Source organism: Natator depressus, chromosome 27, assembly GCF_965152275.1.
Source record: "Natator depressus isolate rNatDep1 chromosome 27, rNatDep2.hap1, whole genome shotgun sequence".
Classification (NCBI taxonomy): domain Eukaryota; kingdom Metazoa; phylum Chordata; order Testudines; family Cheloniidae; genus Natator; species Natator depressus.
This window is the reverse complement of record NC_134260.1, coordinates 413,307-425,638: the sequence shown is the minus strand read 5'-3', so window position 1 is coordinate 425,638 and position 12,332 is coordinate 413,307. Positions and strand designations below refer to the sequence as shown.

Below are 12,332 nucleotides of genomic sequence, written 5' to 3'. Positions count from 1 at the left end.
TTTCGCCTTATTGTCAGGAGATAGTGTAAATATTGCACGATTCACTGTTAGCTGCTATTTCCTGTGACAGTTTAGAGGATCCATTTGGAGATGCAGCTAAAATTGTGGCTGCTTCTTCAAAGCAGATCTAAATTCCTTTGCTGTGGAGATCCAGTCGGACATTTCAGGAGGTCTCCCATAAACCTTTCCAGGGTTTCCTGATTTTATCCTGGGTCAGACACATAACAAATCAGCCTCACTCCTGCTGTTTCTTCCCTTCTGGTCATAAAATCAAGGGCTCAACGGGTAGTGATCAATGGCTCCATGTCTAGTTGGCAGCCGGTATCAAGTGGAGTGCCCCAGGGGTCGGTCCTGGGGCCGGTTTTGTTCAATATCTTCATAAATGATCTGGAGGATGGTGTGGATTGCACCCTCAGCAAGTTTGCAGATGACACTAAACTGAGAGGAGTGGTAGATATGCTGGAGGGCAGGGATAGGATACAGAGGGACCTAGACAAATTGGAGGATTGGGCCAAAAGAAATCTGATGAGGTTCAATAAGGATAAGTGAAGGGTCCTGCACTTAGGACGGAAGAACCCAATGCACAGCTACAGACTAGGGACTGAATGGCTAGGCAGCAGTTCTGCGGAAAAGGACCTAGGGGTTACAGTGGACGAGAAGCTGGATATGAGTCAGCAGTGTGCCCTTATTGCCAAGAAGGCCAATGGCATTTTGGGATGTATAAGTAGGGGCATAGCGAGCAGATCGAGGGACGTGATCGTTCCCCTCTATTGGTGAGGCCTCATCTGGAGTACTGTGTCCAGTTTTGGGCCCCACACTACAAGAAGGATGTGGATAAATTGGAGAGAGTCCAGCGAAGGGCAACAAAAATTATTAGGGGTCTGGAACACATGACTTGTGAGGAGAGGCTGAGGGAACTGGGATTGTTTAGTCTGCAGTAGAGAAGAATGAGGGGGGATTTGATAGCTGCTTTCAACTACCTGAGAGGTGGTTCCAGAGAGGATGGTTCTAGACTATTCTCAGTGGTAGAAGAGGACAGGACAAGGAGTAATGGTCTCAAGTTGCAGTGGGGGAGGTTTAGGTTGGATATTAGGAAAAACTTTTTCACTAGGAGGGTGGTGAAACACTGGAATGCGTTTCCTAGGGAGGTGGTAGAATCTCCTTCCTTAGAAGTTTTTAAGGTCAGGCTTGACAAAGCCCTGGCTGGGATGGTTTGGTTGGGGATTGGTCCTGCTTTGAGCAGGGGGTTGGACTAGATGACCTCCTGAGGTCCCTTCCAACCCTGATATTCTATGATTCTATGGTTCTATGATTCTATGAAATGCAAAGAAACAAGCCACACCACATGCCACACAAATCAGCTGAGGGAACATACTATAACAAGATGCCATGGCTTAAGAAATGGCTCAGAGAACATGTACTGGAGGTACTGGAGAACATGCCACAGAACATATAGAATGTACCATGCCATGCCAAACTAAGGGAATTCTCCTCTCTCTAGAAATAATTAAAAACTCTTTGGACTCTTCAGAAGATATTCTGAATGCAAGGGATCATGTCCAGAAAATCCAGTTCACTAAGCGTCACTAAGAACACCCATGAGCAAACAGCAGAACTATCCTACAGCTCTATGAGAAACTCAGAAACTACACCTGCCCTATGAATTCGATTGCATGTAGAACAGGCCTTTATGCAAGATGTAGTATTGAGCAAGTGATGGACAAATGGGCAGTTTTCTTTAGGTGGGAAAAATCTGATGATATTCACCATGATTTTATCGTGACTCTCATAATATTTTATGTTTTACTTCAAGCCCCAACTCCTGCAGACAGTCATGGGAGAATCTAGCCCTCATGGCTGCAGAGAAAAGCTTGAAAATGTGACACAAGTGCACCCCAAAATCCGCAAAAACCAGAAGGCAAAGAAAAAGACCCCAGATTTATTATATTTTTTAAAATCTCGTGATTTTTTCAGCCCTGACTCACATTTTTTGAAAGTCTAGCAACTTAGGACTTCAAATATTTTCAGGCTGTCTAGGGGCCTGCCTGGACTTTGGCATAAGTTAGAGCCTCAAAACGTCTCTATCTCAAGTTCTGGCTAAAATGCCTGAGAAAAATTGGGAGTGCAGCACACAGCACACACCCCATGCCGGGAGTGGGACTTGGGAGGAAGTCAGGGGAACTGTTTTTGGGTTTTGTTGCATTCTGCAGTGTTCTGCAAAAGAGTCTTGATAATATAAATAGCAACGGCTCTGCCCTGTATGCCAGAATACTCTGCAGCCAAACAAAGGAAAAAATTGATAACATTGTTTATTTCCAGTTGTGCCCACAATGTGCTAAGTGCTTTCTAATTTGAAAAGAAGGTAGATCCCTGCCCCAGAGTTCGCCATCTAAAGACAAACAGACACAGTCAAGGGAAGGAGGACAATGTTAAGATATGGCCAAGACAAGGTCATGAGAAGCATTAGCTAGAGTATAAGCTTTCGTGAGCTACAGCTCACTTCATCGTAGCTCACGAAAGCTTATGCTCAAATAAATTGGTTAGTCTCTAAGGTGCCACAAGTTGTTGTGGTTCAAATGCAAGACAAACAAAGCTTTTAGCAAGCAAGCAGGAAGGTCTGCCGTGTCGGCTTTCCACCCTCTCTTTTATTCTTTCTCCACTCATGCGCATTACATACTCCAACCGCAAAAGGAAACAACAAAAGGAATAATATGAGTTTGATTAATATTCTTATTTACCAGCTTCTATCTACTACATTCCTGACTCATGATCATTGAAAGTCTTCACCTAATAATACTGGAGAATCGAGGAGTTACCCAGCCTGCACCTTCTCCATGGTGGGATGGGACGTTATGGGGGGGGGGCAGAAGTTCCATTCTAGAGGTGCCATATGATAATCTAGAGTCAATGAAAAGCATTATGTGCTGGCACAGACGGATGTTTATAGTTAAATTAGCTCGTTCAGTGACCTCATCACTGTTAATGGCGTTACACGGATGGATGGTTGCATGAGGGAGAGGTGAAGCCTTGGAGAGGCAGCCAGACCTACAAGGGCTCATCCAAACCTAGAGCGAGTTGAAAAAATGTCGACGTAACAGTTTTCCACTGAAAAATGCAGTTTTGTCAAAATTCTAATGTGTTGCGGAAATGTGCTGGTTTTAACAAAAAAATTTGATGTGAAAAAGTCAATATTTTGTTTCAAAGGTGTCCTATTTATTTATTTCATTTAGATGATTTATACAATAGTAAAATAATAATTGTAATATTATATTTATATATATTTAATGTTGTGTTTATATAATATAAATCAAAATGAAATGAAAAGTTTCAGCACCATTGAAATGGAATGTTTTGGTGGTCCCAAATCAAATTGTTTTTGCAATTTTTGGTTCATGGAAAACTTTGAAGTTTTGGCTTTTTGTTCTGATCCAGAACAACATTTTTGGTAAATATCTTGATTTCCCACAGAAGGAAATTCTGGTTTGTGACCAGTTCTTTCCAAAGCCTTGTCATTACTCAGACTCTTACCCCCTCCATGGCATCAGCTCATGCCCCCGCTCACGTTTTTGAGGCATCCCCAACCCAATGGGCAGCTTCAAAACCAATGTGTATGAGCTCAGTGGTGAGATGCTTGTAGCAGGCTCAGAACATGTGGTGGGGGAGCTCCCAGGAGCTGGATTTCCAAAACCAGGCACTGATTTAGTGAGAGCCCCTGAAGATTATGTGGAGTGACCCAGAGCAAATCCCTATCAACTTTGCCTGCTCCAGAAGGTGGAAATGTGGCAGAAAAGGCACAAATCAGATTCTGCTATTTAGAGATGGGGCCACAGTGCAAACTTTGGATTTGGACCCAGGTCTGGATTCTGGATGTCCCAAAGCTCAGTGGTTTTGGGAGCTGGGATTTTGGGTTAATCCACAGCAAAGACCCATTGGCAGGATTTGGCTCCATTCTGGGTTTGGGAGAGAGCTGGGCAAATAATGAATTTTTTGGGTTTTTGGCAATTCAGAAAAGTAATTTTTTTAGAAGTTTCATTTCAGGCCAAAACAAAAACAAATTTTTAAAAATTTTGGGCTGATTGAAAAGTCAGACCAAGGTGCAAGTGGGGTTAAAACTAAATGTTTCATTTAAACCCAGCTCGACATTTTATGCTTTGATTTTGAGTATTTGACCAAAAGGCAGGCAAAATCCCCGAAATGGGAGGTGGAGGGGTGGCAGCTCCATGGGCAGAGCACTTAGCTGGGATGGGGAAAACCCCGGTTCAATTGTCCCAGTGCCAAGACAGGATTTGAATCTGGGTCTCTCTCCTGTTAAAGCTGTTCCATTTTTTACAGATAAACAGTTACTGGGGTTTGGCAGCCCCTGGCCTGAGCAGTCTGGGTAGGACCCATCTCTCTGAGAAGGTGGTGGCTGTCCCTCAGCCCTTTCTCAGCAGGGCCTGGCTCCTACTTCCCTACCTTTTTATCGTTGTAGAAGGGGTCTAGGTCTTCCAAGGGCACCCCGATAAGTTCAGGAGGCAGATCCCCATAAATGCGCGGGAGGGGTTTCCCAGCTTCCAAATCGCTGCTGGCCTTCAGCTCTTCCTCCTCAAGCACTTCCACATGCTGCAGTTTGATCTTGAGCTGTTCCGCTTCAGCAATCCGCTGCTCTATGGCCGCGAGGGACTCGCGCGTGAACGGGCGGAGATTATCGGGACCGGGTACATGTGGCGGGATTGCCATCTTCTCATCCTGCTTTCAGGAACCCTCTGCCTGGCCTGTTGGGAAGGGGAAAACCTGAAACGACAGAAAGGAACAGGTCTGTTTCATGCCACATCAATTTCACATGCAGCTGAGTTTCCTCCATCTGGGATGTGATCCACAATGTGACGTTCTTGTTTCCTTGAGGCGAGCGAGTGCCCCTAATTGCTGAATTCGAATCCCACAAGACTGCATAATTGACAGCAGAATACAGCTGCTAGTTCGGCACTATCATAGAGCTATGGTCAGTAACAGGATGTACCGTGCACTCTTATGTCCGCGTAACTGGCTAGTGTATGTTCTGTGTCCCTCTCTGAGTCTGTCACCGCCCCAATTAGTGAGCGCGGCTTTTTTGCTCCACCTGTAGCACCTCACGCTTTTAGTTCTAGAGACCCCCCAGTTCAATCCCTGGTCTGTCGGCCTAGCTGGCAACCATCACACATGCATTTCCACAGAGTGCTCTAGGAGTTGATCTGCTAATGCTCTCTGGCACCAGCTGTGACATTTATAAATAAATCTTTAAAACTGAGATCGATATGTTAAATAAACCACACCCAACATCTGTCCCTGCCTCGTCCCCTCCCCTCACTCGATACACTGCCAGCTGCCATGACCCTTGGACTTAGCTTTCAGTCCTTGAGGCACAATTCAGATCCAATTTGTTGTTGTTTATATTAGGGAACTGGACCCCAATCAAGGATCAGCACCCCACGATACCAGGCGCTCCACAGACACGTAACAAAGACAGACCCTGCTTCAGACTGGATCCTGCAGGCACATGGGTGGAAACACACAGATTCATAGATCCCAAGGCCGGAAAGGAGCACTGTGATCATCTTGTCTGACTTCCTTGTCTGACACAGGCCTCAGAACTTTGCCAGAATAATTCCCAGAGCAGGTCTTTCAGAAAAACATCTAGTCTTGACTTTAAAATTGGCAGTGATGGCAAATCTACCACAACCCTTGGGAAATTGTTCCAATGGTTAATTACCCTCCCTGTTAAACATTTACACCTTATTTCCAGTCTGAATCTGTCTAGCTTCAACTTCCAGCCATTGGATTGTGTTAGACCTTCCTCTGCTACATTGAAGAGTCCCTTATTAAATATTTGTTCCCCATATAGATATTTACAAACTGTAATCAAGTCACCCAGTAGCCTGCTCTTTGTTAAGCTAAGTAGATTGAGTTCTTTGGGTAAATAAAAGACCTGTGGCATGGTCTGCGGCTGGCCTGAGTCAGTTGGCTCGGGTTGTGGGGCTAAAAATTGCAGCGTAGGAATGCTGGCTTGGGCTGTAGCCCTGGCACTGGGACCCTCCTCCCTTGCTGGGTCTCAAAGTTCAGGCTCTGTTCCAAGCCCAAACATCTACACCACAATTAAACAGCCCCATAGCCTGAGCCCTGTGAGTCCAAGTCAGCTCACCCAGGCCAGCTGTGGGTGTTTAATTGCTGTGTAGATGTCCCCCTTGAGTCTGTTACTACAAGGCAGGCTTTCTAATCCTTTAATCATTTTCGTGGCTCTTCTCTGAACCCCTTCCAATTTATCAACTTCCTTCTTGAATGGTGAGTTAACAATGTAATCATGATGATGAGTTAACAATGAAATGAACAGGCTTTGGCATGAGAGCAGAAGTCCCAGCTGGTCAATGAATGCACGTGGTCGGTAAGATCTTGCTTGAGATCATCAAGCTAAAGATCTATGGTGTTTGTTTTATGACACCCTGCCCGTCCTGTGCTTTCTGCACACATAGTTAGAAATAAATGAAAACAATTAGCAGCAATATCCCCCCTTATCAAACACTTCCAAATCTCTTCACGGCTGTACGGTCCAGACCCACCCAACTAGCCACTTCCCCACTCCCTCTGGGAGCCTGGGATCTGTAACATGTGAATCGAAGGTCAACAGGTTCAGACTCTGATGACCAATGAGAAAAGATCAGTCAATGGGCCCACATAGATCCTCCTTCCAGCCCCTTCACACTATTACTTCGTGCATATCTGCCACTGTCACTGGGCCCCAAATAATTTATTTTGACTGCCTTCCCTTCAGCTATCTGTTCTATATTATTCAATTAAAAAAGCTGAGCAAGTTCTCCTGATGTGACATCTTCTTTACAAGCCCTCAGTGCTACTTCCATTAGCCTCTTGGTGTTTGCAGCCCCCTGCCCCACCATCTGTTCCATTATTTTATTAAAAAGAAAAGGAGTACTTGTGGCACCTTAGAGACTAACCAATTTATATGAGCATAAGTTTTCATGAGCTACAGCTCACATCATCGAATGCATCCGATGAAGTGAGCTATAGCTCACGAAAGCTCATGCTCAGATAAATTGGTTAGTCTCTAAGGTGCCACAAGTACTCCTTTTCTTTTTGCAAATACAGACTAACACGGCTGCTACTCTGTAACCTGTCATTATTTTATTAGTGATAATACTAATGCTGCTTCAGAGTGCTCTGCTCCAAGGACACCAGTATATACAGCCACCTGCTCTGGGGGCTAGGAGACCAGATCCCAGGGATCCTGCAAAAGCCAGGGAATTTCAAAGGTGGCCTTATGGATTCATGTCTTGAAGACTAAAGCACAAGTGTAAACTGGGAATGAGGAAACACCCACTGCTCCGCTTTGACCATGGCAGGCAACTGTAAAATGACCTTCTGCTTAGCAAGAGGGTGTTTACCACCCTGTAGCTTCCCCTGGAGGGAGAAAACAATCTGAGACCACTCCATCCACCTACAGCCTGCAGCCCCCTTGTCCAGTGAAGCAGAGAGAGGCCAGGTTTCAAGGCATATTTTGAAAGGGGAACAGAGTTGTTTACTCCTTCCCTAGTGCTGCCTCTGATATGTTAAATCAGGTCCCTGAATTCTGCCCTAGGATGTGTAAGCAGAGTCAGAATGAGCTCTATCCTGACATCTGATGGTGAGCTGTGGAAAAGGACTTCAGGGGTTGATCTTGTTTGCATGGGCACTCTCGTTTGCATGGGCACACCCACCCTGCCTAGCATGATGGACTGCTTGCCCAAATGGTCACTTTGGCTGCTGTGGGATCCCCAGTCTCTCTGTTATTGGGGCAGGAGTAATAAAGGGTTGTTATCTTAGTTATGTGAATCAAGGACAGTAGAACTGTACTTGGCATTTTATGATGGAGGGACTCGCCCTCAACTAAGTAGCACTCTTTAGGCAAGGGACATGTCTTCCAAAATCCAGGGTATTGAGAGAAGCTGGGGATAGGTATGTGTATCTGGTGGTGTCTGAGGGCCCTAAATACTACTTTAACCCCCTACTCTCTCCATGGTGTGATAACAGAGCTAATTTTGGCTCTGTTAGGAGTCTTGTTACAGCCTAGGTCTAAGCATTAGACTTACTTTGGGCCAGCTGGTGCCCCAGTGCTGAGGCTCCCCCTGCTATCAGCTAAAAATCACTGAGAGCTGTGTTAGGTGGGGGGCCCTGAAAATAAGTTGGTAAGCAGACAGCTGGGTGGCTGGTGGTGAAGACTGTAGCAGAACCCAGTGGAGTGGTGTGGCACTTGGCTATTGACCCAAGCAGTGGAGCATGTAAGATGCCCCCCATACCTCCCTCCACTTCCACCCAGGCTGGGAGGAAAACTGCAAATGAACTTCTGAACTCTTGGGGGGGGGGGGCTGCACTGACCAAGGACAGAAACTGTGGGGGAGGGGGTGACAATTGGGTTGCTGGACTTAAGACCCTGAGGGGAAAAGGACACTGCCAAACTTACTTGGGGGTGAGTCTTTTGCTCATGGTTGGTGTATGAATCCTGTTTGTGGTGTGTCCCCAACATAATGCTGCATTGTTTCCCTCCTTTCTTAAAAGGCTTTTGCTACACTCAGACTCTGTGCTTGTGAGAGGGGAAGTATTGCCTCTTAGAGGTACCCGGTGGGGTGGTATGTAATTGTCCCAGGTCACTGGGTGGGGGCTCAAGCCGGTTTTGCATTGTGTTATTGAAACAGAACCCCTAGATACTGAACCTGGCTCTTGTTGCTGCCAACTCTGATGCGCAGAAGGGTTACAGATGGGAGTGCTGTGGTCTGCCCATTTTAGTGGAATTGCTTCCATTTTATGCTCTGCAAATTGTGCATAGAAACAACGAAGACTGTGGATGCTATTTCCTGCTGGTAAACTCTGTAAATCAACTTCTAAAAATTTGAATCCACCTGGTTTAGCATTGGCCCTCTGTCAGGGTTTCCTCAGCAGTGGAGCTGTGGACAGTGCTGTGGCCTCTGGACACTACTTATAATATAAAAACTAACTAATAACTTGTTTGAGGTCCTATAGTTCCTATAAGACAATTAGTCCTGGATGAACCATCCTGTGGCAGGGCAAATGGGCCCTGATGCTCAGCACAAGTGGAGCTGGTCCACATTTTCCAAATTTTGATTTTTCAATTACATTTTTCAACAAATTCAGAACTTTCACAAAAATGGGATTTTTTTTCACACACACACAAAATTCACATCAAAGATTGCCCATTTTTCAGTCAGTCGGAACTGGTCAAAGTAATCTGAATTCTGAAATGTGGATAACAATTTTTATTGAATGTTCAGATTTTGATGGTAAAAAAAATGGCAGCTTTTTTGGCAAAAATATTCCTGAATAATTGTTCCCATGTTTTGACCCACTCTAGCACCGACATAGAACAGAGCATTATTAGCAGTAACCCAGCACCACAGATAATGACTGCTGCCTTGGGGTTCATAGATTTGAAAGTCAGAAAGGGCCATCATATTTATTTAGTCCAGTGATTCTCAAACTTATTTGATTGTGCCCCCCTTCTTTGTGTCTGTAGTTGTTTTTGCGCCCCTCCCAAGTACATACACCGCCACCCAGCTCTGAAGGCAGAATGGAGAGCAGCGGCTGCTGGCCGGGTGCCCAGCTCTGAAGGCAGCGCTGCACCAGCTGCAGCACAGAAGTAAGGGTGGCAATGTGAAAAGTGACATTTGTCAATATCATTTTTCACAGCCAGGGAATCAAAGCAGACTTAGCCCTGGTCTAGTTGAGGTCGAATTTAGCAGCGTTAAATTGATTTAACCCGGCACCCGTCCACACGACGAAGCCCTTTTTTTCGACTTAAAAGACTCTTAAAATCAATTTCCTTACTCCACCCCCGACAAGGGGATTAGCGCTGAAATCGGCCTTGCCTGGTCAAATCTGGGGTACTGTAGATGCAATTAGACGGTATTGGCCTCCGGGAGCTATCCCAGAGTGCTCCATTGTGACCGCTCTGGACAGCACTCTCAACTCAGATGCACTGGCCAGGTAGACAGGAAAAGGCCCGCGAACTTTTGAATTTCAATTTCCTGTGGCGAGCTGCAGGTGAGTGCGGAGCTCATCAGCAGAGGTGACCATGATGGAGTCCCAGAATTGCAAAAGAGCTCCAGCATGGACCAAATGGGAGGTACGGGATCTGATCACTGTATGGGGAGAGGAATCCATGCTACCAGAACTCCGTTCCAATTTTTGAAATGCTAAAACATTTGTCAAAATCTCCCAGGGCATTAAGGACAGAAGCCATAACAGGGACCCAAAGCAGTGCCGCATGAAACTTAAGGAGCTGAGGCAAGCCTACCAGAAAACCAGAGAGTCAAACAGCTGCTCCAGGTCAGAGCCCAAAACATGTGGCTTCTATGATGAGCTGCACGCCATTTTAGGGGGTTCAGCCACCACTACCCCAACCGTGTTGACTCCTTCAGTGGAGATGGAGGCAACACGGAAGCAGGTTTTGGGGATGAGGAAGACAGCTCACAGCAAGCAAGCGGAGAAACCGGTTTTCCCGACAGCCAGGAACTGTTTCTCACCCTGGACCTGGAGCCAGTACCCCCCGGGAACCCACCCAAGGCTGCCTCCTGGACCTGCCAGGCAGAGAAGGACCTCTGGTGAGTGTACCTTTTAAAATAGTATACATAGTTTAAAAGCAAGCGTGTTTAATGATTAATTTGCCCTGGCATTTGCAGCCAGTACAGCTACTGGAAAAGTCTGTTAACGTGTCTGGGGATGGAGCAGAAATCCTCCAGGGACATCTTCATAAAGCTCTCCTGGATGTACTTGCAAAAGGTTTCTGGGGAGGGCAGCCTTATTCTGTCCACCATGGTAGGACACTTTACCACGCCAGGCCAGTAGCACGTAGTCAGGAATCATTGCAGAACAAAGCATTGCAGTGTATGTTTGCTGGCGTTCAAACAACATCCATTCTTTATCTCTCTGTGTTATCCTCAGGAAAGTGATATAATTCATGGTCACCTGGTTGAAATAGGGTGCTTTTCTTAAGAATGCATTCAGAGGCGGCCGTTCCTGCTGGGCTGTTTGCCTGTGGCTGAACAGAAATGTTCCCCGCTGTTAGCCATGGGAAGGGGGGAGGGGTTAGCCACATGGTGAGGGGACGCAGAATGTGACCTTGTAACGAAAGCACATGTGCTATGTATGTAATGTTAACAGCAAGGTTTACCGTGAAAGAGTGTACCCATTGTTCTATAAAATGTGTCTTTTTAAATACCACTGTCCCTTTTTTTTCCTCCACCAGCTGCATGTGTTTTAAGGATCACAGGATCTTCTCCTTCCCAGAGGCTAGCAAAGATTAGAAGGCAAAAAAAATGCACTCACGATGAAATGTTCTCTGAGCTCATGCTATCCTCCCACACTGACAGAGCACTGACCAATGCGTGGAGGCAGACAATGTCAGAGTGCAGGAAAGCACGAAATGACCGGGAGGAGAGGTGGCGAGCTGAAGAGAGTAAGTGGCGGGCTGAAGAGAGGGCTGAAGCTGAAAGGTGGCGGCAGCTTGATGAGAGGAGGCAGGATTCAATGCTGAGGCTGCTGGAAGATCAAACTAATATGCTAATAATAATTAATATCCAGGTTGAGCTGCAGGAAAGGCAGAAAGAGCACAGACCGCCGCTACAGCCCCTGTGTAACCAACCGCCCTCCTCCCCAAGTTCCATAGCCTCCTCACCCAGATGCCCAAGAACGTGGTGTGGGGGCCTCCGGCCACCGAGCCACTCCACCCCAGAGGATTGCCCAAGCAACAGAAGGCTGGCATTCAATAAGTTTTAAAGTTTTAAACTTGCTGTGTGGCCTTGTCCTTCCCTCCTCCACCACCCCTCCCAGGCTACCTTGGCAGTTGTCCCCCTATTTGTGTGATGAATTAATAAAGAATGCATGAATGTGAAGCAACAATGACTTTATTGCCTCTGCAAGTGGTGATCGAAGGGAGGAGGGGAGGGTGGTTAGCTTACAGGGAAGTAGAGTGAACAAAGGGGGAGGGGGCGGTTTCATCAAGGAAAAACCAACAGAACTTTCACACCGTAGCCTGGCCTGTCATGAAACTGGTTTTCAAAGCTTCTCTGATGCGCACCGCACCCTCCTGTGCTCTTCTAACCACCCTGGTGTCTGGATGCACGTAACCAGTGGCCAGGCGATTTGCCTCAACCTCCCACCCCACCTTAAATGTCTCCCCCTTACTCTCACAGATATTGTGGAGCGCACAGCAAGCAGTAATAACAGTGGGAATATTGGTTTCCCTGAGGTTTAACCGAGTCAGTAAATTGCGCCAGCGCGCTTTTAAACGTCCAAATGCACATCCTACCATC

The 12,332-nt window shown here is 46.4% G+C and overlaps 1 protein-coding gene across 1 annotated transcript in view; it reads right to left on the bottom strand.

Annotated features, from left to right (window-relative positions):
- Positions 1-4,728, bottom strand: part of SCN4A (sodium voltage-gated channel alpha subunit 4) — a 111,394-nt gene extending 106,666 nt beyond the window's left edge. The window contains exon 1 of the mRNA XM_074940960.1: positions 4,456-4,728. Within this exon, the coding sequence (XP_074797061.1) occupies positions 4,456-4,719 (264 nt within the window). The 5' untranslated portion in view covers positions 4,720-4,728. The remainder of the gene's footprint in view (positions 1-4,455) is intronic.
- Positions 4,729-12,332: the final 7,604 nt, after the last annotated feature.